General features: G+C 38.3%; 1 protein-coding gene and 1 long non-coding RNA gene across 2 annotated transcripts in view; one reads left to right on the top strand and one right to left on the bottom strand.

Moving 5' to 3' along the window:
- LOC124158129 (NFX1-type zinc finger-containing protein 1-like) overlaps nt 1-25,494 on the top strand; it is an 87,285-nt gene that overhangs the window by 39,828 nt on the left and 21,963 nt on the right. The window contains exons 4-6 of the mRNA XM_046533313.1: nt 829-939; nt 9,968-10,051; nt 10,738-11,009. Coding sequence (XP_046389269.1) covers nt 829-939; nt 9,968-10,051; nt 10,738-11,009 — 467 coding nt within the window. The remainder of the gene's footprint in view (nt 1-828; nt 940-9,967; nt 10,052-10,737; nt 11,010-25,494) is intronic.
- Nucleotides 17,557-18,483, bottom strand: LOC124157431. Its single transcript, XR_006864596.1, has 3 exons — nt 18,103-18,483; nt 17,839-17,989; nt 17,557-17,755 (listed from the first exon to the last, which is right to left on the bottom strand). It is a non-coding gene; the product is annotated as an uncharacterized LOC124157431 (long non-coding RNA).

The raw sequence follows: 25,494 nt of genomic DNA, 5'->3' as shown, positions 1-25,494 counted from the left end.
CAAATAATTTTTCAAATACTTTAGCGCCTGATATGGGTAAGTTTTAGTAGCTGAGACTGAACTATACGTTAATTTTTGCTTGCATTTTGATGAATTCGATCATACTAATAGCAGATGTGTCAGCAATCCTGTTTCATCGGCAATTTTTATTTAAAAATTTTATTTCGTCAGGCTTTAGGGTAAGCTTTTTAATGCTCGTGGGCTATGTGATGTCTTATTTGGTGTCAAAATTAATAAGAATTTACTCTCATTAACATCTCAAGGTTTCCAAGTAAGTACGAGCCACTTAACAATGCTGGATGCTGGGGGTGCGTGAATTAGCCATGAGAATCTCATTTTTCGCAGAGTTATTTAAGTGGCCGAGTAAGTTTTGTAAGTTCTCAATGGGTAAATAATACTATATCATGAATTCTAATTACCATGAAAAACTCACAACCGACAAAACTTTGTCGGTCGTGAGTCTTTCATGGTAATTAGAATTCATGATATGGTGTTATTTACCTATTGAGAACTTACAATTCATAATGATTCGTATCAAGGTTCTCGCTACGGTCGGTAGCTATCGATTGTGTTGCGTTCGATACATTTTTCGATCGTGCGAGTTACGATATATCTAATGTCGACCTAATCGATTGAGATTAGCCTGAGTGCCGTGTTCCTGCGCGCTTCGTATCCAATCGTACGTGCTTAGTAGCGGACATTCACATGCTGCGTACGCGCTTCGTCGACAGGCCGCGAACGGAAATTATCCATTGACGAAAAGCGACGAAGCGGCATAGTATCCCCTTAGTCAATGGGTACTATGTACATACGAATTAGATACGGAGGGTTCTGTGCCGTCTGGGGAGTATGTCATATCAGGGAGTGATGTTGTTGGAATGACTACCACTGCAGCTGCAAGACATCAGAATCTGTTGCAGAGAGTCGGTCCTAAGATAGGTGAGACAGTATATCCTGCATATGGTATAAATTGACCCATAATTTATTGGCATCACATCCCTATATGTTTGCTATTTTAAATTTAGATGTAGCTTTTATGACTATGTTCTTCTAGTTTATTTAAATCAGTTAATGGATGTAAAAAAGAATAATTTGCCTTTTGTCCAAAATATATAGTCCACTTAGCGGAAGCTTAGAGCTTAGCGGAAGGCATTCTATCAATCCCCAATGAAAATTTTTTGTAAAATTTTTGTTCAGGATGTATTCATTGTTTACATTTTGATTATAGTTATATAAAACTGTGTACAAATACATACAATTTCTACTGCACTCCCCAGCTAGCATATGGGAGTTTTGGGCTGAAATATATTGGGTAAAATGTATGGATCCAGGATTTTTTTGGATCTGGATTTGGATCAGATATTTGATTTCAGGTGTCGGATCTTTGGATATTTTTGGATCCAAATGAATTTTTAATTGCCTGCTATAAAAAAAAGTAATTATTCAAATTTCTTTGCGGTACAGGTGACCAAAGAAATGCTTTTTAGATTTTCATACACATTTTAATATTTTAATTGATTAAAAATTATTTTTGTAAGCTTTCAAGTTATCTGGCAGTATTCAAATTTTCCTCACGTACGTTTCCCCTGAATTTTGTCGCTTTCTCATTGCATGCTATTTTTTGTGCCCCATGCAAATGCTTCAGTTGTGGTGAGGTGGATTTTGCACTTCCTTTTGATAGTTTCACACCACAGTGCACGCACATGGCTTAGGTTGAGCTCTCCCTATCTCGATAAAAATGTTTCCTCACAATGAAATAGATTTTTACCAATAAATCATCGAATTAAATTACAACAGCACAATATGTGACATAATTGACAATGTTTAGAACAACATTGACTTAACGTGGGACGAGGTGCGGCAACAGAACGAGAAGACCACTAAGCGATCTCGAGAGGAAGGGGTGGGTAGCAGCAGTGTGTAAAGGAGAGGTGGAGGGGAAGGAGTGTGATCTCTACGTCTTTCAACCAACGAGACCACAAATGAGGGAGTCAAGGACGAACATGTCAGATCTTGCTATTTTGTGACATCGTTGCCCTCAAAGTGGAGTTGGGTAAGCTACATGATATATGCAGTTGGCATTTCCAGTCCGTCTCTACTTGTTTGAGTGGTTAATGCTATGCTCGTTTCTTTGAAAATTGTGCTGTTTGTACAGTACAGCTTGGAGCATAGTTTACATACTTCATAGATAATTAACATAGCACCAGAATCAATTGTGAAACTCCCCCAACTTCAGACGACATCATTTGTTAGTTTGTTGTAATTTGTGAGTCAGTTCAAGATAAATTCTGTGATGTAGCTTGAATTATTACTTGAATTGACAATTAATTTACATTCCTCACTGTCACAGTTGTTATAAGCTCAACACTAAACTGGTCAACATGCCGGTACAGTAAAACCATGGATGAACTGAGCAGCTATGGCTAAGTCTGTGCGTTAGATACGTGTTATGTTCAGACATGGTCACATGGTACTTAATAACTGTTTATTAACCAATGTTACTTTTACACTCTTACATTTTACAGTGCGCACCGTACTACTCACTTATTTGCAGTGCTACCAACATAGAGATAGTACACCTCCCTCCTTGCAAAAAAAAAGAAAAACATTAATGTCATACCTTCAAACAAAATTTGGTTACAAATACCAGCATAAACAAAAATTAAAGTCACAAATCAAACACTATCTTGGGTTTCTTCACTCTTTGACTACGTCTGAGTGAAATTTGGGTAGTCCCACCTTCAGGAGTTTTAGGGGTCACTAGATCACTTTGGGAGCTCTTACATTCAGAATCCATACATGAATCAGCCTGTGTTATTGATGTATCCATGCATTCCTTGAAACCACTATCACCAGCTGATGGCTGTGGACTCACAGCCGATTTGAGTAGATGTTCACAACCTAAATCTATAACTCCATCCCCTTTTAGATAGTTCTCATGATCTGAAACCTGACTTCCACTAGTATGAGCAGTCTTTGAGTCTATTAAGTTCTTCATAGGGGTTCTACCGTCACCTTCCTCTCTGGAGAGGATCTGTTTTAAATTCCTAACACAATATACATCTTCACTAGTACATATTACATACATCTTATTACCAATGGGTTTCACAACCACTCCATTTATCCATTTGTCCCCTTTTCCATAGTTTAAGATGTTCACTAAATCACCAGGATGATATACTTTATAAGTACATACATCTGTGTGTTTCTTATTACTCAATACCTCAGAGAAACTTTGTTTCAACATAGTTAATTTTGTTCAAAGTTGTCTCCCCACTTGCAATTCTGCAGGTGGTTTCCCAGTGAAACAGTGTGGGGTAGAACGATACTTGAGAAGCCATCTCTGCAGCTTCTGATTATTTGACCCTTTATCATTAGTTGCTGCAGTGAGAGCCTTTTTGAAAGTTTGCACCCCTCTTTCAGCCAATCCATTGGAGGATGGATTATAAGGTGCTGTAAATAAATGACGAATACCATTTTCATGACAAAATTTCTTAAATTCACTGGAAGTTAGCTGAGGCCCATTATCAGTGACAATAGTTTTTGGAATGCCCCACCTAGCAATGAGTGTGTGCAGTACATCTATTGTGCTATCTGTTCTTATATTTTTCATCTTAAACACTTCAGGCCACTTGGAATGCGCATCAATGACAATTAAATACATACTACCCTGGAAAGGACCTGCAAAATCCAAATGCCATCTTATTCCAGGATATTCTGGCCATTCCCAGTGATGTTTTTTTTAGTAACTCGGAGAATTTTGCGTGATTTGACAACCTGTGCATGTTTTTGTAATATTCTCTAAGTCTTTTCTAAGCTCAGGCCACCATACAAAATCTCTTGCTGCCGCTTTCATTTTCACTACCCCCATATGCCCCTCATGTAATTCATTCAAAATTTTGCCCTGTAATACTTTTGGAATTACAGTTTTTCCATGCATTGTAATTCAACCATCTATTATTGAGTAATTATGCTTATTCCTGGCATAAGGTTTAGTTTCCTCTGAAATGGTCTCAGGCCATCCTGAAATAACATAATGGAATATTTTGGACAATACCCTGTCTTTCTTAGTTTCCCTATTAATTTCCTCACAGGTTACAGGACTTAAATCCATTTCCAACAGATTTACTTTACACATGTCCTCAACATCACAATTAATATCATCCTCCTCATCCATTGCTGGTAACCTCGATGGCCCATCTGCATTGGCGTGTTTGTGTGTTGGTTTGTATTTCACACTGTAATCATAGTTGGCTAAAAACAATGCCCACCTCTGCAGCCTGTCTGCCGCAATGGTAGAAGCAGCTTTAGCAGGATTAAACATAGAAGCAAGCGGTTTGCTATCTGTTACAATTGTAAAGTGCCTACCTCTGAGGTAGCGATCATATTTTTTTATCGCCCATATGATGGCCAAAGCCTCCTTATGAATGTGGGCATATTTTTTTTCACTGTCACTTAGTAACCTTGATGCAAAAGAGATGGGTTTATCGTCCCCTGAATCAAATACATGCGATAATGTCCCTGAAATGCCATAACTTGAGGCATCACATGCTAATTCTACATTTAAATTTGGGTTGTAGTGTACTAAAACTTTGTCAGATGCCACCAATTGTTTTGCCTTCTTAAAAGCCTTATCACATTCATGAGACCAATGCCATTTGGTTCCTTTTTTTAAGAGTTTATACATGGGAGTCAAAACCTCTGCAATTTTAGGCAGAAATCTATTGTAGTAGTTAACAAAACCACAAAATGCTTTTACCTCTGATACATTCTGTGGTCGAGGACAATCTGTTACTGATTTGATTCTTTTATTTGTTTTGTGTATCCCCTTGGCATCGATAATGTGTCCACAGTATTCTACAGACTCAGCCATAAAAATACATTTGTTTCTGTTTATGGTCAATCCCTTTTCTAGTAGTCTTTGAAAGAGTAACTCTAAATTTTTCAAGTGCTCAGAATCGGAACTACCAGTTATTAATATATCATCTTGAAAACAGAAACAATTCGGTATCCCTGTAAGTATCTGATCCATACATTGTTGCCATATGGCAGGAGCAGAAGCAATACCAAACGCTAGCCTTGTATACTGATACAGTCCTTTGTGGGTTGCGATTGTTAGAATTTCTTGTGAATCCTTGTTCATCTTTAGATGATGATATGCTGAGTTTAGATCTAACTTGGTAAACTTCTTCCCACCCTCAAGATGACTGAAAATGTCCTCTATTCTTGGTAATGGATATTGGGGAACCACTAAATTTGGGTTAACAGTTACCTTAAAATCCCCACATATTCTTACTCTATCCACTCCCTTAGGTCTTGGAACAATTGGGGTAGCCCATTCACTGTTATCTACTTTCACTAAGATGTTCTGTTTTACCATTAGATCTATTTCTTTTTCAATGAGGGGTTTGTACGCATAGGGTGGATGTCTGAACTTCATTGCTTTTGGTTTGGCATCCTCTTTTAGCCAGAGTTTCCCCTCAATACCTTTTAAAACCCCTGGTTTAATGTCAAACAATGTTTCATACTCTTCCAGCAATGAAGCCAGATTGTTTCCAACCCTCTCAATTTTCTTTACCCTTCCTTGCACTATTTCCCATTCCACAGGAATTTCTTTTAACCAATCTCTACCCACAATGGGTTTACAATCATTTTCTACAACATATAGCATTAGGGTTTTCTTGATATTTTTAACTCTAACATCTACCAGACATTCCCCCACAAGAATTATTCTTTCTCCTGTGTAGGTTTTCAGATGCACATTACTGTGTTTCAAGAGTTTGTCAGGAAATGTTTCATAAAACTGAGAGTTTGACATTAGGGTAACTGCGGAACCAGTATCAATTTCAAATGGAACATGCTTTCCCTCAACAATTATGGTTAGATACCACGCATCCTTTTGTTTAATTCTCCGTTTATATCGATTTCGAATGTTTGGATTTACCTTACTTTCAGAAACAAGACCAACCTTGGAAGCTTTACAGCAATTAGAAATACCTTTCACGTGGTTTCCTTTTGAAGTGGTTTTCTTATTACCAGAATTAGCTACCACCACATAATCACAAAATAAGCTGTCCTTGTCATCTTCTTCTGAATCCGAACTTCCTTGTTCCTCCAGGGAGTTCACTATCGCCTTATTGTTCCGGGTATCGTTGCGATCATAGCACACCTTAGAAATGTGACCTTTTTTCCCACATTTTTCACAGGTAGATTTCCTCTTGGGACATCTAGGTCTGGTATGCCCCTTTTCACCACAACAATAACACGTCAGTTGATTGATCATAGTTGAAGCCTTCTCACGTACCACTCCATCTTGCCGTCGAGCGGCTGACTTAGGTTTAAATTGAACTTTATTCACACTTTGGTTCTGATTCACTTCAGAAGCATATCTCACTGCTGCTTCCACGGAAAGTGCTATCTCAGAAGCCCTGGCCCAGCTCAAATTATCACCTTCTTCAAACAATCTCTGCCTGATACGTTCTGACTTCAAACCTACCACCAACTGATCTCTGAGGCGATCTTCTAAAGTTTCATTGAACTTACAATGCTTGGTCAACACTTTTAAAGCGCTTATGTATTCCATTACTGTTTCCCCCTGTTGCTGCATCCTCTGACCAAACACCGTTCGAGAGCGAATTGACGATGGTTCGGGTTCCAATCTGCGCCCCAACTCACGACATAACTCGTCAAATGTTCTCGTACCTGGTTCTACTGGATGTAAAATATTTATCAGCGACTCCACAGTGTTAAATCCTACATGTCCAAGGAATAAATCCACTTGCTTCTCTGGAGGAACATTTTGCGCGCGAAACTGATGTTTTAGTACCGTAACATAAGTTGACCATGACACTTCAGATTCATTAAAAGGCTTAATGTTGATGGAAAACTTTTGATTAGCCATTACAGTTAATGAATCGTTGTGTATCCCATCCTCGTCGCCACTGTTATGTTCAGACATGGTCACATGGTACTTAATAACTGTTTATTAACCAATGTTACTTTTACACTCTTACATTTTACAGTGCGCACCGTACTACTCACTTATTTGCAGTGCTACCAACATAGAGATAGTACAATACGTCCACTAGAGGTGGGATTTTCGGTTCATTTCCGTGATTCGATTCATTCGGTTCTATTCATGTGAATGAACTGTTCTTTCATGTCGTTCATAAAGAATCACATGAACCGAATGAACAACGTGAACTAAATGAACTCTGCGAACTAAATGAACAACGTGAACTAAATGAATTCTGCGAACTAAATGAACAACGTGAACTAAAGGAACTCTGCGAGCTAAACGAACAATGTGAATCAAATGATTGCAATGAAGCGAAATAATCCAGAGTTCACCGAAAACAATTTAAGGCTGTACGCATGAACTTACATAATTATGTATGTAATTATTAGTAAGAATATCTTCATGAATATATGCATACATAGGCGGATCCAGGGGGGGGGGCACGGGGGCACGTAAAAATAAAAAATAAGCAAGATTTTTAATACGTTCCCATTATCATTGCATTCGTTTTGTATTACGGGGTATCCTTGTGCCCCACCCAGAACAAAATCCTGAATACGGCCTTGCTTGTGCCCCTCCCAGAAAAAAATCCTGGATCCGCCCCTGTATGCATATAAAATTTTAAGGTAATAATCGAGATATACGACTAAACATGTTTCCTTCGTATTCGGTGATTCATTATTAAATTAGATTCTATTAATTGGCGTTACACCATAAAGAAATTTTCCCTTAAAACAGACAGACTTATCGGGAGCAAAGTGGTCATGAAATTATTCCGGGTAACTCACGCAACACCTCTGACAGCGGTGTTAGCAATATTGTTAGGCATCATGGCGCACGCGACCCCTACAACATACGGGTAAAACGGCATAACATTTGTCATATTAACGATATTACCTCTAGGAAAAGTGTGATTTTATGAAAAGTTCAGCGACGAACCTTAAGCTACTCAAAGAAAGAATTAAAGCCGAGCCACCTGGCATTATGCGTCAGTCTCTCAGAGGGCTTTTAACCTTTTAGCATCAAAAGAGAATGATCATGATGCTACCGCAATGAAATCAATTATGCTACAAAAAATTAGTAAATGAAACCATAGTGACATAGAAAATAAAATAAATGTTTCATAGGTTCCATATAATAAGCGAGAAATTCATGGAATATTCACTCTCAACCAGTGCAGGTGGATTCAAGATTGTGACAAGAAGGGGGCTAGGTACCTGGGGTAACGTAGGCAACGTGGGGGGGATTGGGAGTAAACCTTCCCCGACAACTGAACAAAATTATTATTTTCTTTAACTCTAAATATAATGGTGCATTAAAAAACTCAAGATATAATGGTAATATTTAGAGGCTCTCTGGATCCCCCACTGCTCTTAAATGACTAGAAAGACCTACTGTCATCCGCGGCCCGCGAAGTAATTCAAGACCTTTATATTTCTACTACTCCGACGATTGTTCAAATGATTCTTCGATTCTTACATGATTCTTCAATTCTTATGATTCTTCGGTTCTTAAACGAATCTGCGATTCTTAAATGATTCTTCGATTCTAAATGATTCTTCGATTCTAAATGATTCTTCGATTCTTCATGAACCACACGATTCTTTATGAACCCTTTTAACGAGGAGCGTATTTCGATTCATTCGGTTCATGCCAATGAACCGTTCAAAATGAACGATTCATTCATGAACGACACAGCTCTAACGTCCACTGTGCGGGCACTGCTGTGTGCACGCATTATTCCACTGTCAGACAAAACGATTTTCTCCTGGCTGCTGTTCACGGCACAGCACACAGCATTGCAGAGAGCCGTCTATCGTCAGGTTCAGAGAAATATTCCCTAAAAGTAAAGGCTTGGCTTCGTAGATGTCCTGGTGAAAATACGTTGATCACAAACCGTTCCAGAAGTGTGACACCAAGTGTTCATGAGCTATTAGGGAACCATTCACGGACTCTATTTTAGCTCATCGAAGTGTTACGAACCATTCAAATAAGCTGTTCATTAGGAGTTTCCTATCTGTTCATGAGGTGTTCAGTTGTTCATGAAGCGTTCTCTTAACTGTACAGGAAGCATTTAACTTTGTGTTCAGAACCTGTTGTATAAGTGTTCGTAAACTATTAGGGAACCTTTCACGAACTGTATTTTGTCCCAATTTAAGGATCAATTAAAAAAATGTACATTTTCTACAGGCAAAATTTAAAAAAATTTAATTTAAAATGCCTAACCCCGAGACAAAAACTACTAATATATATTGCAACAAAAAAAGTCCACGGTGAGGTTGAGATGCTGGAATTGAAAGCTCATTGCTCTTGATTCTCATGTTTTTACAACTACTTTTATGGTATTCGTGTTGATTTACGAGTGTGACACCCTTTTCGTAGTGTTTACTGCTTTAGAATGTAAGTTGAAATGTGTATGAAACATGTTAGCATAATGATTTATCATTTTAAAAGTAGGCTGAAATAATTGCAGTATATTTTAAAATAATAATACGTAGCTCCTTCAAGATTTAGACGTATTTGAGGTTTATGTTAAAATCATTTTCAAATAATGAAAAAAAATTGAAACGGAGAGCTAATATGTTTTCAAAATAATTTATTGTTTTCAAAATGTTTTTGCAATGTATGTTAAAATATTTTTTCATAATATTTTGCTGTTACGGTTATTAACTCCTTGTCTGAAAGCATTAAAATACTTTCCTTCTTTTGTTGCTATATTCTTTCATTTTGTGACACCTTCAATTTATCTACTAAATGATGTAGACCATCAGTTTTTTTTCTGTCAATAGCTCATCAAGTAAACCATGGATTGAAAAATGAAAAAAATATGGGTCCCTCAAATTTTTAAACTATCACAGTCGGCAATAAAAAAAATTTGAACAAGCTGACTGTGATATTTGGTTTGTATTCTTTAAGTTTAAGAGAAATCTCTTGTTGTGTTACTTGCAGTGATTGTGGAGGAAGCAGCAGAAGCCATGGAATCTCATGTTGTTGTGTGCCTGTCTGCTCAGTGTGAACACCTTATATTAATTGGTGAGACCTCCTAAGTCTTGAGTGATTCCTGATGACTTATACCATTTTCCCGAACTGAAGGCGGCTGACCTTGAGCGTGCTCGCAACCCACCCACTCTTCTAGCCAATCACAGAAGAGCGCCAGGAGAAAGTGTGCAAGAGCCCGCAGTCTCTCTCCGAACTCCGTTGAGTGCACATCGCTCTCCAGCTGGCAGTGTTGCCAAGCCGAATCTTTGGAGATCGCCGAGCGCTCGTTCTGCTGCCCCCGAAAGTACCGTTACTCCCAAGGCTGGCAACACCGGTCGACCGGATGGACGGGAGCGGAGGAGAAAAGGGAAGGGGATGGAGGGGAACGGAGAGGTGGAAGGGGCAGCGCTTCCCATTGGCTACTATCTATTTTCCACCCAGCCGCCTTCAGTTCGGGAAAATGGTATAACACGTTGCATACCGATGGCTAGAATTCTCGTCATTTTTTTCCTGAACATTTAACTGACGGATGACGAAGATTCTCGTCATAAAAGCGCGTCAACCTAAACAATTTTAAAGCGTACAATACGTATTCGCTATGTTGTTTTCTGTTGTTGTTTGTTATTCATAATGAATTGATGCATCATAACGTTTGATTGGGTAAAGTTATATTATGGACATTAGCATACCCCTGGTGCGCAAAGTGTTAATGGTGATAATGAAAAATCTGTTTCCCTCAGGTGATCACAAGCAGTTGCGTCCATCACCTGCTGTCTACAGGCTTGCTAAGGATTATCATTTGGAAATATCTTTATTTGAGCGCCTTCTGATGAATGGAATTAGGTTTGACACCCTGAGAATTCAGCATCGAATGAGACCAGACATCGCTGATTTGGTATTTCCAGCTGTGTATCCAGTTCTGGAAAATCACTCCTCCGTATTGTCGTATGACAATATTGTTGGACTCAAAAAAAACTTGTTTTTCATCACTCATACGCATCTGGAGGAAAAGGTAAGAATATCTTATCCTCACTGTTTTCGAAGCAAATGATGTAATAATTGAAGGATCACTGCAATTATTAAAAGTGGATCATATGGGGCTCTTAGAAACTCCAAGCAACCAGTCCAGAAGCTACATGCCTGTGGCATAGCCAGGAATTTCGTTGGGGGGAGGGGGAGGTTCAAAACCAGGGGGAAAATTTAAAAAAAACAGGGTATCAAGTAATGGGTTTGAAACTAATTTTAACACTTTTCATAAAAGAGAAAACTTCATTCGTTAAATAAATAATATGTAAATTTTTGATTTTTCAATGTTTTGTTTTATTTTATGAAGGAATATAATTGTGTTTTTATATTTTGGGGGAGGGTTTGGACCCCCTGTACCCACCCCCTTCCACTGCTACCTGCAAAATAAATTTCATAATTTTTATTTTACCTAATGTAGGGGATTGGATTGTAGTGTCTTATGTTTATTAGGTGTGCAATTCACAGTATGAAATGTATTTTCACTATCGATTATTGCTTTTGTGTATTTCTGTTGGTGACTATATGCTTCCTATGAGAAGAATGTGAAGTATTTACGGTTAAAATCATTATACAGCATACTTCCAATTATCTGGGCTAATGATAGGGAGAGGCGGCGCGAATAATCGGAAAAAACAAATAATCCAAACTTTCACTTCAATATCTTATAATTTTCATCATATACGTAAATCAATCAATCTTATATCATCTACACACATTTTACGTTATTTTAGATTGCTTTCCAGAATCAGTGGTAGCTTTATTTTCCTCACTGCGATCTTTTTAGTGGCGATAACGTGATTACACTCGTTTTCCTACTGCTCCGGATAATACCCAATTTCCAAATACTGTGAATCCATGGCTGCGAGATCACAGCTTCAGGAACGTGGTTTGCATGATTGCTTCAAAAGCACTGTGCGTTTTCAGAAACTTAACTGTCAGGCACCATGCCACGTCTCGAACATGTTGCCGGGGATGCAGATCCATGATCACGGAGCGCGATCGTGCACCACGATGCTTGGAAAACAGGAACACGGAATTCCCGTGATGGCAACATTTTAATAGAGTTGGTATGGGCATCATAGTGAGAAATTTGAGTCATTTGCTTTCTGTCAGTTAGATATGTTTTTATCCAATTGTGTGCTAGTCCAGTTATGCCATATTTTGTTAATCGTTCAAGCAGCAAATCATGTTTTACTGTATCAAAAGCTTTTGTCAGGTCTATGTAGAGTCCCAAAGTTTGATTTTTGTCATCAATACTGTTTAAAGTATCATTAAGAAACTCATACAGTGCATCAGCGGTTGACTTATTTTGTCTAGAGACAAACTGAGAAGAAGTGATGGTTGCATTTTGCGAAAGAATAACTTGCGTCGTCAGTCGTCACATATTCATTTATGCCAAGTTGAAATTGTGAAAGAACCCGACTTGATACCCAATTTCAATTCAAACCTGAGTCATAATGTGGTGAAATCTGCAGCTCGATTCTGTAAATGTGATATGGCCGTCACAAGCGGATTTCGTCAATGTATTCACGGCTTTGACGCTGGAGCGATTCTGAAACTTTTTAGTGACGTCACTCTCACAGCCGCGTCCGTGAAAGTATTCACGCCCAAGAGGGCCCGTGGTAGCAGTGGTAGCTTCGTCGCGGCAATGCGCTCTAATTTTTCATTATGAATTTACGCTGTGATTGATAATTAATAGCACATTATTCATTAATTACGATGGTGGCTATTTCATATTGTCACTTCGCATAAGTAATATGTATTAAAAACAAATAAAAGAAATGCATAAAGTTAAATTTACATTCGCGTCCTATTTAAATTGATTGGCGTTCATTGCGATTGAAGTTGGTGGGAAGTTAAACCTTGCGCTGAGGGTTTGACAATTATCTTATATTTGTGCATCTTCTAGAATGTACAATTAAAATACTGACAACTTAATTTTCATAATAATTTGGAGTAGAACCAACGGTAAAAGTATTGTGCGGTATTGAATGTTAACAGATTTATTTAATATTTATTTCGTAAGTTCAAGCCTTCGATTTGTTTTTATTAACGAGAATGGAGGCTCTTTACATACCTCCGCTACTTTTGCATGAGCATCAATGTCGACGGAGGCAATAGATGCACATTCTTCGACGGCAGATACGCGATATCAACATTCCCTTCGAGACGCGATATTGGCGATGGATCACTGAGTTCACACCACGATTAATTCGTAGACGTTTAGATGGCTTGCCGGGGCATACTTTAGTACGTTAAGATAAACATTGATCATCTATTCCATCTCTTCCATGCATTATTGCTGCCGTTCAGTAACACGACCAACATGATTCGTTTTTCTGTCGACATAATAGAAATACTAAGACATGTAAACATCTCGTCCTCTAGCAGAAACTGTTAATAATCTACTCGTATTCGCGCCAGAAACATTTTCATCAGTATAAATCGTGAATAGTGGCATGTGCTTGCACAATCAGACATATATGATTACGCACCACAGCGCATTTAAAATTATGTACTGAAATGATGAGAACAGCTCAAACACATACGAGAGTGAACCATTATTAAATAATAAAATAACACTTGTTCTCATTCCGCGTAAGCATTAGCTCCATATCATGAGGAAATTAGAGCTAATTGTGCAATTACGAGCCCGCTACGTGATAACTGACTTTGATACGCAGCACTTGACAACATATAAAAGAGGTAATATACAGTTTATAGCTATTAACTAATTAAGCAACCGTAACTTATCATTAATAGGCACTTTTAAAAGAAAAGACCTCACTCAAAATTGAGTAAAGAAGTATTATTTACTTTGGGAGTGAATATTCCACGGCATTGTATATGTTTCTCTATGGTAACTGAAGTTGCAGTTGGCCGCTGAAGTAAGTTTGTGTCGGAGATTCTGATTCGTTCCTCGCGTCCGCACAGCTACCAACATAAGAAACTGAAGTGATCGTTCGCAATCCGTCAAACATCTCACGACACAGGCTTACAGGATCGCTTGAACGTCTTTCACGGTGAGAGGCGTGAGAACTCCACTGTGGTTCGAACCACGCGAAGCACAGGTATGACATTTACAGAATCGAGCTGCTGGTGCTTCGACAAAACAAAGTGTTCCAGCTTAATCCCCCATGATTGTGAATGAGCAGCATGAAGAAGAGTCTAATGAAGGCTTCAAAGTTGCATGTTATAAGAAGAAGGGAAGAAATTTCTGTATCATTGGGTGAGTTGATATGTGTGAAAATGATAATTGTTCACTCCGTGCCACTAAGATTCTGATTTCATCGGCAGCCGTAAAATTCATGTCGGGATGAGCTGCGTAGCATGTGTAGTATATGTATAGTATGTGTGTGGTAGTATAGTATGTGTATGTAAAATTTCCACAGGGAAGAATGACGCCTCGGTAGCTTAACTGGCTAAAGCACTCGGCCGGAAATCGAGGGATCCGGGTTCGAATCCCGGTCAAGGCGAATGATTTTTTCTCTGTGGATTTTTCGCACAATTGTGCATTTCGGGTGACTCCCGTAAAAGTTATCACCGTGGCTAGTCCCGGTATACTTAAATTCGTGTAGTATGCTGTTCAATTAAGCGAGTCTTTATATGGGCTTAACAACTGATTACAGATTTTCCCGTAAATAGAAATAAATTAATAACTGCAAGCGACCGGCTAGTGAAGATACAAAGCATAATACAAGTATACAAGAATTGCCTTGAGAAAAAATTCCCTTGGACTGGGAATCGAACCACGGACCTTTGGCTTTCCGGGCCACTGTGCAGACCAATACGCTACCCAGGTTCTTTAATTCCCATGGCAATTATACCGAGGCTCATGGTACTAGGTGTTAGGCCCTCGCGGTCCATCAAGGATGGCAACGTGAGGGAGAAAGGACTTCCAAGAAGCCGCAACTGGTTGAGAGCCTCAAACCTGCATTAACACGTTCCATGCGGGTGGCATCATAAGATGTCACGAATGTCTTCACTGGGTGGCGGGTGACATCATAAGATGTCATCAGTAGTACATCGTTTCATTATTTTTTTTCGCGCCCGGTTTTATTCCAGAATGTCTTTTTTCGACGCAATTAAGTAAATTAAGATTCCTTCTTTTCAATGGTATTGTCCGTTTCTGAATTCTTATATATCCACTACATCTTATCTTTGTTTTTTTTTTCGCAATTTTTCAAAATTTTGGATCATGCTCTTCGTCACCTCATATATTTTTTTCTTATTTCTTTGTTATCATTGCGTAAAATTTGTGTATTGATATAACGACGGGCAGGGAGGAACTCATAGGTGTTTCACTTGGTCAATATAAGTTTCATGGTGAGTTTTTTTCCTCGCTCCAAAATTGCTACATATCCTCGCTCCTCCGCTCCAATGCAGCACACAATTACCGACCCGGTGTTTATAAAACGCTAGCAGCACATGATAATTTGAGCTTCCTACGCAGGAGGTCTTACATTGTTTCTTATACCTCGCTCACCTGTCCCCTTCCGTCCATTCGAATGAAGAGTCCATTTTACAAATTGTCTGGAAAATTCTCTGTTCAGGGGCTTACTCCTGGAGGTTGAAACATTGTTTCATTACTACCGTCACTCCACGCATGCTTCCTTCAAATGTTAGTCGCGAATGGTGCTCTGTCCTACCACACGGCATTCTGATTCTGCACCTCAGCTCAAGAGTTCAGCTTACATACGTGCTGCCGTGAGATATATTGCGTTTTCGACTGTAGGCGTTCGAAATGCATAGGAAGAAATATATCTCCCATTCAGAAGATACCACCACAACAGTACTCAATTCTGGTAAGTGTTCAACACTCATTCTTTCATGTTCAGTAGGATAAATATCTTAATAATGTATTTATATTCGTATAATAAGGAGCAGGAAATAGGAGAAAGAGAAAGTTGGAAGAAGATGAAAATGGCAAGAAAACTGAAGCAGAAACAGGACCATCTGTCTCCGGTGAGTTTCAGTATCTGCGAGTGCAGTTTGGAAAATTTATTCAATTTTAAACATCTTTTTATTTTTTGCAATAATTAAATAATTTTTGTAATCAATAACTAGGATGTTCAAAGAATGATCCTTCGCGAGCCCTAACAAAGAGATTGACCGAAGACGACTTGAGGAGGCTACTATCTGAGACAGATTCTTCGGGAGAAGATGAGGATTTATGGGAGGAAAGCGCGGAAGACTTCCACCCTGAAATCAGGACAGCGAAGATGAGAGCGAGGACGAGGACCTTGGAGATTCTGAGCGTGACAGGACCAATATTTCTGCAACTGATACCATCATTGAAACCATGGCACCAAACCCCTCAGGTACCGATAGATTTTGTGAAATGTGGAAAAATGAGCAGCCTGCTATCACACGGATGCCATTTGCTGGTTGTCCCGGGTTGAAGGAATCCCCTGCTGGCAATCACCCACGCAATTATTTTGACCTCATAGCCAATGAGGCATTTTACGACCTCTTGGTTTCAGAAACCAACAGGCAGGCTGAGACCCTTCAATCGGCAAATGTATCGCCACATGCCAGAATAGCCGACTGGAAACATATGTCGAGAGACGAATTTCAAAAGTTCCTTGGGTTATTGTTCCACATGGGAACAATTAGGCTTAATAGAATCCAGGATTATTGGAAAAAGGACGATTTATTCAATTTAACGTGCTTTTCACGGTACATGCCTCGGGATAGGTTTCTTGGCATTTTGCAAACGCTTCATTTCGCTGCAAATCCTACGGAAAATGAGCCTCTACCAGAAGACAAATTGTTCAAAATCAGGCCATTGATGAATCATTTTCAAGGTAGAATGCATGCCATTTATTCACCCGCTAAAGATTTATCGTTGGATGAATCAATGGTTTTATGGAGAGGCCGTCTGATTTTTCGACAGTACATGAAAGGAAAACGTCATAAATATGGCATTAAAATGTATTTGTTAGCGGAATCATCCGGAATAGTAATTCGAATGCTGGTATACACTGGGTCTGCAGACAAGGAAGTAGGAGGGCAGGGGCACGTAAGAAATGTAGTACATAAACTACTTCAGGGCCGAGAGGGTTTTGGCCATTCTGTTTATTTAGATAATTACTACAACAGTGTGCAATTGTCTAGAGAACTTCTGGGAAAGGAAATATATTGCACAGGCACATTGCGGGTAAACAGAGCAGGGAATCCCAACCCAAGGAGGAATGAAAAGTCATTATGACATCATCTTGACGTCATTTTCAAGTCATGGCTTGGTAGTCACGGTGACCTCAAAATGGTCCCTTGAAATGACATCCCTCGTGACTCATGATGATGTCAATATGACCTTAAATGACTACCTATCATTTTGACCTCATTTTGACCTCACTTTGACTATTTGTGACCAAACCTATTTGTTCTTCTAATGACAATTCATGCTATAATTTCTGTATTTAGATTATCATTTAGGGATAAATTAAACACTTCAGATATGAAACTCAGCCTTTATTAGGATTTATTGCAACAAAAAACAGATAGATTTTACAAGAAGAAAACCCTCAGGATTTGTTTTTAATTTTCCTTTTAATGTTCCTTTTCTCCCTCTTCAAATACAAATCGAGAAAAATTATCTACATTGGCCATTACAGTTGATTCTGTAGCATTTCCTTTCCCTTCAGTTGCCTCTAGTTGCTTAAGCAATTTTGTTGATCTTTGCCTTCTTCTTAATTACTATACCCTGAGGGAAATTCTTCTATCGTGGGACTGCAAACAAAGGAAAAAATAACATCAAGAAGCTGAAAGTTTCTAATTTTGATGATACATAAAATAGAAAAATTGATACTAACTGCAAATAGCCTTATTGATGCAGGGTTTGTTGAACATAATTTTTCCAAGCTCTCCATCCCAATTGATGCAGCGAGCAAATTCATATTTCTGGTCACATGGGCTGAAAACTCCATCAGTATGATCAACTGCAATTTGTCTACGATGTTAAACCTGTGAGAAAGGAAACCAAAATAAATTTTAAGTTTAACATATGGCACAAGAACGGAAAATAGAAGGATTAATTTGATGGATGATGTAGAGCGGATAACAGTCAATTTACTCACAATGATTTGAAGAGAGATGAGGTTTTTAGGAGCTCTTCAAAGTTGTTTAAATTCTTCTCGTCATCCAGAGAAGTTTTGGCATATTAGCTGCTTCAAACATCTCATCTTCTGGAGCAATATAAAGCAAATTTTCATTTCCTTTTCCTCTCCTGTAAGGTTACAATCTCTTGTCTCGTTTGTAAAAACAAGCGTAAATAATCCGAGAAATGGCATATTACAGTGAAACAAACGCTCCATTGTTGATTTGAAATGAAGACCGATATTTATTATTGGCCATTATTCCCCTAGTAACGCACGTACGAGCTCTCACCGAAAATATTATTGAAAACGGGCAGAGGCTTAATTATTTCTTACGCAAATGCAGCAATCAGCGACGATGAGTTATTTAAAAACCGCGGCGCATTCTAGTTAAGATATGGCGCGTCACGGATTTCCTTCCAAATATTTTGGCGAAATAGGTTAGTTCCCGGGGACTTCTTTGCGGTAAAAGCGAATAATAGACCATTTTAAAGGAACAATTATCATATAACGTCATTAAATCTCGGACGAAAATCGATAAAAATATCGAGAACAAAATAAATCACGATAAATATCATCCGGTATCCATTAAAATATCACGATATATATCATCCGATACAAATATCGGGGCCCATAAAAATCGCCTACCGATAAGATACCACGATGTATCATTTCATAAAAAAATCTCCTGCCCGATAAAAATTTGCCTTCAGATACAATATATCACGTTATATAATTCGATGAAAAAATACCTCCTATTTAATATCGCGATGTACCATACATTAGTAAGTTTTTAACGCACCGATTTATGGTCTAGCATAAACGAAGGCCAACCCTATACATATTCCAGCCATAAACATTTTCCGAAACTAATTTCCCGATGCCAAATCATGATAATTTATCGTGCGCAACGACGCAATCGGGTGATAAATCACGATGTTTTATCGCGGCTGCGGCTTTTATGAAACAATGAATCGCGATATTTTATTCAAGCAGCAATTTTTATTGGATGATATTTCGTGATATTTAAGCAGTGCCGATTTTTTTATCGGATATTCTAGCGTAGTATTTTATCAAATGACGATTTTTATCAGGTCCAATATTTGTTATAGCGGATGATATATCTTTATATTTTATCGAAAGGATATTTCTACCTTATAATAGTAGTTCCGTAGTATTTTATCGGAAGACTATTTTTAACGATTCCGATATTTTTTATTGGCTCAGTTAATTTATCGCACCCGATATTTTTATTGGATGATATATCGTGATATTTTATCGGTTCCAATATTCTATCGGTCCCGATACTTGTATTGGGCCCTATTTATCGGACAATCATTTATCGATAATGTACAAAACTCAAATTAGTATTCCCGATATAATTAATTATCGCGATATTTCACGATATATATCGCCCAGGGCAAGTGGCCCAGTCACGTCTTGGGGTATCAATAGGAGAAGGGAAGGAGGGGAGGCGCCTTAAGGGGCGCCGCCTTTTAAATTTAGGCCTAAAACCTGGCTATGCCACTGAGTGACCTATTGGATGTAGCCACTGACTATAGGCAGATAGGTCCCAGGAGTTTAAACCTGGGGTGAAACTTTGTGCTCCCCAAAATTAATAATTATCTGTAGAACTAGCCCAGGGAAAGGAACTGGCCCCCCCTCCTTAAGGTGTGGTATTCGCATGCGTGGTTGTGTCAGGGGTGAGCTCTACCCTCACCTTCCCAAACCAACCTTCAGGTTGGAATGCGGGGAGAGTGAGTATCGTAGAGAATATTTGACAATTTTTTTTTATAGATTCTCACTTTTAGTGAAAACTTGTACATATGAATTGAAAGTCAAAATGACGTCACTTTGACATCAGAATGACCCGCAAAAAGTCACCTTCACAGTCCTGACTGAATAGTGACTTTTTGTGGGTCATTTTGAGGTCAAAGTGATGTCATTTTGACTTTTCTTCCTCCTTGGGAAGGAAATTGTGTCCCAAAAAATTAAGAAGGGTGAAATAGTAAAGCAGTGGAGTCATGATGGCATCTGCGTCTTGAAATGGAGGGACAAACGAGACGTTTTGGTCATCACCTCCGAGTATGGGAGCCAGTTGCTTGAGGTCCCGAACAGAAAAGGAATATTGAAATTAAAACCGGAGGCGATAGTTATGTATAACAAATTTATGAGAGGCATTGATCACGGCGACCAAATGCTAGCATATTACCCCTGTGAGCATAAATCGGTCAAGTGGTATAAGAAATTAGGAATACACATCTTTCAGTTGATCATTATAAATAGTTACTTATTGTATCAAAAATACAGTGGACACAAAAAAACGCTGTACGAGTTCCGCATAGAGCTAATACGATCCCTGGTAGGAGCACAAACAGGCCCTACCTCACGTCCATCCACACCCAAGCCCCCCGAATCTCATTTTCCCGATTTCTTTCCTGCCGACGGGGGGAATAGACGGAAACAAAAGCGATGCCGCGTTTGTCACACCAAAGGAGTCAGGAAGACCGTCACCACTTTCTGCCCAGATTGTCCGGATGAGCCCGGATTATGTCTCCGTCCCTGTTTCATTGAATATCATGGGAAGATGCCAGAGAAATATTGAATATGTATTTTTAAGTGTAATGAAAAAGTAACTCTTTATTTTGTATACTATTTTTTGATAAGTGCTATATTTATTTTTACAACAATGTATTTTACTTTAAACTAAAATAAAACATTAAATATGTATAATAGTAATGGTTTACTTTCAAAAAAAGCATTGTATTAGTCATGCAGAGAAAGCTTACAGCAAATTTTTGGAATAAAAAAAATGAAGAAAAATGTGTATTCTTCTTCATCGACTTATATTGCTTCCTAGCTAAGGCTTCCTCGGCGTATTACTTTGGAAGGACCTAGCCAATCGGGTTCTATACTGTGAATTGCCAAATGTGCGGAAAAAATGTAAGTTTGCTGTAGAGAACCCAATAGACCATTGCCCGGACCATTGCAGAGTTTCTAATCATTTGTTTTGTTTTCGATATGCAGGAAGCTAAAAATACTTCACAAAATATTGCAGTTTTACTGTCAAAATTATATCCAGTACTTATTATTATTTAATGTTAGCAACTAAAATTGAAATGAACTTTAGAATTAGAAGGGGTTTGTTGCAATTTCAAAAATAGAATTTGCAGGTATTGGTGTATTGCCGGTTGCATACGTTCATTGTTTCGCCATGGCGGACGACATCTTAAGATGTCACGAAAAAAAAGTTTAAAAATAAATATTTCCCGTATGTTATCGGCAACTTTAGATATCAAGGTAATCATTTTAAACCGAAATCTATTGGAAATTAAAATAAAAAAATTCCGTCACCCGGAACACCCAAGATTTTTTTGGCCGCATGGAATGTGTTAAAGCCGCACAAAGCAGTATTTGTAATATTTCTAACCCTGCCGCGTGAATGGTGGTGAAATATACAAGAATTCCCGTGAGAAAAAATTCCCCTGGACAGGGAATCGAACCATGGACCTTTGGCTTTCCGGGCCACTGCACAGACCACTACGCTATCTAGGTTCTTTAATTTTCATGCGTTTACATAACAATCAGTGTCATTGATCCTTTTTTATCTGATCATATGGCATATCCAATTCCAGCTGAAGATAAATAATTTCAAGCCTCATATGAAGCTAAAAACCATGTACATAAGGCCAATTACCAACTTCGGTATTGAAAATTTTAAATGTTCACTCGCTTCCAGGGATGCCAACTTACAAAAAATATTGGGGGGGCCCAAACCGGGGATCTTGCCCCGGGGAATTTTATAAGTAGTGAGTTTTTAGTTTTTTAAGCATTTTATAAGAGTCAAATGATCATCATTAGAACCCTGGTAACTCGAATCTCGATATCTGGACAATCCGTGGAAAATCGGCAAGCCTGACTCATTTTTTCCTCACACCCATAACCAATTTTGAGGGGCCCCCTCAGGCCCAATGGAGTCGGCGCCACTGCTTGCTTCCACTAATTGGACTGATGTACTCTCTCATGCAAATGTGCAGTCCAATTTCTCTGAGTTTTTTAATGTTTTGATTAGCTTCTTCAATAAATCTTTTCCAAGAAGGTTAATTCAGTTACAGCAAAATAAAAAAGCACGTGAAACCTATTTCAATTCTGTGGTTGAAAATCTTAAGATGCAGGTGACAAGCGCTCATCATGATTACCGACAAAAACAAACTGAAGATCTTAAAAAAATGTTTATAAAAACTTAAAAAGGATTACCACTATGCTCTCGTGTAAGCTAGGCGTAAGGCTAACTCAGATTTTGTAAATAGTGCCCCAATAAAAGTAAGACTGCTTGGACTCTTATCAAAAGTGAAACAAATACATCAAATAATTATAGCAGGATCCCTATTGACCCAGCTTTAATTTGATTTTCAAGATTTAGCTTTCATTTTGTAAATAATATTGACAAATTGCATGCAAATATTAAATGTCCAGCAACTAATGCTGAGACTCTTATCAACAACCGTCCTATTGCTCCAACTAGATTTCAGTGGGACTGGGTTACATCAAGGGAAGTAATCCAAGTTGTTAAAAAATTCAAAAATTTGAAAAGCTGTGATATCATCGGCCTCTCAAATGTTGTGATTAAGTCAGTTACACACTGTAGTTCTCATCCTCTCTCTATATTGATCAATGCCCTGCTTTTGATCTGGCTACTTTCCAGAAGAACTCAAATTCTCCAAGGTTGTTCCAGTATTTAAAAGAGGGGATAAAACTTTGCCACTAAGCTATAGACCTGCTATCACCAATATCTCAGCCATTGCCAAAATAATTGAAAACATTGCCTTCGGTCAAATGTTAAAACATTTTGAGGGTCAGAACTTCTTCTCAGTATGGCTTCCGCCGTGGAAAATCTACTGAACTAGCAGCTGGAGTAAATCAGTAGTAAAACAAATAATAGATGCTTATGAAAATAAACAATGCCTGTCCCTTACCTTATGTGACTTAACCTCTGCCTTTGACTGTGTAGACCAGGGGCACGGCTAGGAATCAAGTCATAGGGGGGGCTTTAGGTGCAACTAGTACCGGGGTGTGTAGGGGTATGAAATACCCAGCCCCCTCCAACTCCCGGCCGCTAGGTGGCCCCAAAAGCTTCCGCGCGAGGGAATCGCCGATAGATGGTGCTAGTAGGTGTCCGCGTGTCCAGCATTACGAAATTGCATTGAACCAAATACGATTCTTGATCGCTGGAACAACGAATTTAAAATGCCTTTAACTGAATTGAACACTAAGACACAATTTAATAGCCTTTTAATTTCATTGACAGCCAGTTAGAAAGTCCATGTACAAAAAAAATTGGCTTTAGAAGGAATTGAATATGAGATGTTATCGTCTGCTAGCAGTCGTATTTTATTAGCTCTACTACATAAAACAGAAGTTATTACGTCCCAATCGCCAAAAATTTATAACATCACGGTTTAACACGGTTCACCATCTATCGGCATCAACATGATAATCAAGATAACCGTCACTGAAAAGCAAAGTCGATGCACACCACCTAGTTGCCCACCTTAAACAGGCAATCCTTAGCAGGTAACTACAAGGATACGGTAATACCCGATTCAGAAAATACTAGATCCGCAATGAAAAGAAAACTGGCCCAAAATTAATTACTAAAAGCTTCCCATAATGACACATTTAAGATTAGATTAAGACTTAATGACTATTCTGAAATGTTACATGTAAGTTTGGGAACCCTAATTAAGACTTGGCTGAAAAACACCTTGCTAAATTCTTAACCCAAGAAAGTCGCAGAAATACACATCACAAGATCAACCGAAACAGTAACCAATATAAAGGAAAAGGAGACGGCCGGGAATGGTAATTGAAGGAAGTGATTGTTGTTAAATTTTCAATGCATTTATTCATGAAAGCACAAGCACTATCATTAACACTGTACAGACGAGCTGAAATGATAAGGACAAAGGTTGGAAGTGAGAAAAATGTAAATAAATCTCAAAGTTCATGAAGATTTGAGGGTTTTCCAAGGTTGTGGCAGTACCACTTCCACCAAAGAATATGGAGATGAATGACCACCTAGAAATAGAAATTTTTAAAAATTAGGCAAAATTTAAAAAATATATAAAAAATAAGGTGAAATCCCAGATCGTATCATTTATAAATGTGGAATGACAGTACTTTTACCACGAAAGATCCCCACAGTTTTCTAATAATGGCTTTACATGAGGTTACGTCACACCAAAAATGTGAGGCTTTAAGGCACGAGAAAATTATCATTACGAAAGGGTGGGGCCAAATTTTCGATAGCAAATATCAAGAGCTAAATTCATCCTTTCAATTCTCAATGTTACCACCATTTACTCTAATCTCATGACTTCCTTTTGAGTAGAACAAGTAACCCCTGCCCCCTTTCAGCAAAAATATCCTGACCACATTATTGTTGTAGCACTTTGGTTACAACTACAACAGTTTCTTAACTGCAATGGCAGCAAATCCACAAAAGTAAAAAAAAATATGAAATATGCCATATTCCCTGTAAAAATTTCAACATTCGTAGGCGGATTACTGTTAGTTCATGTAAATTATTGTACGCTACACAACATCAATTCTTGCATAAAATGAGCATGGATTCAAGCATAACTATCGTCAGGGCGCCATAAACCTTATCCCACCAGATAACAGAAGCTACCATTATAATTTCACTGTCAATAAGTCCTAAAACTGGAGTAGGATACACATTTACACTTTCACCACGATCATAAAAACACTAATTCACTGCACAACTGTATCTAATAGGAATGAAATAATACAAGTTTTCCCTATCATCGTAAGTAAATATTCGTGTGGTGCGATATTTTTCCTCCACTTTTCTGTACTCACACTAAATTATTCACTAAATATCGAAAGCCAATCATTAATTGGAAAGCGAGCTAAGAAATAACCCAGGTTATACTGTAGTAATTAAGTACAATAGCAAAATTAGCAAAAACTGATGGAACCATGCCTCCACGGCAACGTGGCATGATATTATTTCGGTATTATGTGAAAAACATGAACCCTTGAAGAAGCGAAGATAACAATAAAAAGTTTTCTAAATAAATGAGGAAGGCAATAGAGATAAATATCGCATGCTTTGCCGAATCGACCTCTTTAAAAACAAGAGTAAGGGCATGCATGGAAAGGTAAACAAAGCCGCCATTGCAGATACTGCAGTATTTCCGCTTTCTATTTGCACCGCTAATTAATTCGTAGCGAATATCACATATTTTCAATTAAAAAATGAGGTCACTGAGACTCTAAAACCACAAAAAAATTACCAAATTAACGATAACAGAGCCATAAAACTAGCATAGGTAACCCACCGCATTTTGA

This window comes from Ischnura elegans, chromosome 4 (genome assembly GCF_921293095.1).
Source record: "Ischnura elegans chromosome 4, ioIscEleg1.1, whole genome shotgun sequence".
In the NCBI taxonomy this organism is placed as follows: domain Eukaryota; kingdom Metazoa; phylum Arthropoda; class Insecta; order Odonata; family Coenagrionidae; genus Ischnura; species Ischnura elegans.
This window is presented reverse-complemented; position numbering and strand designations above follow the sequence as displayed.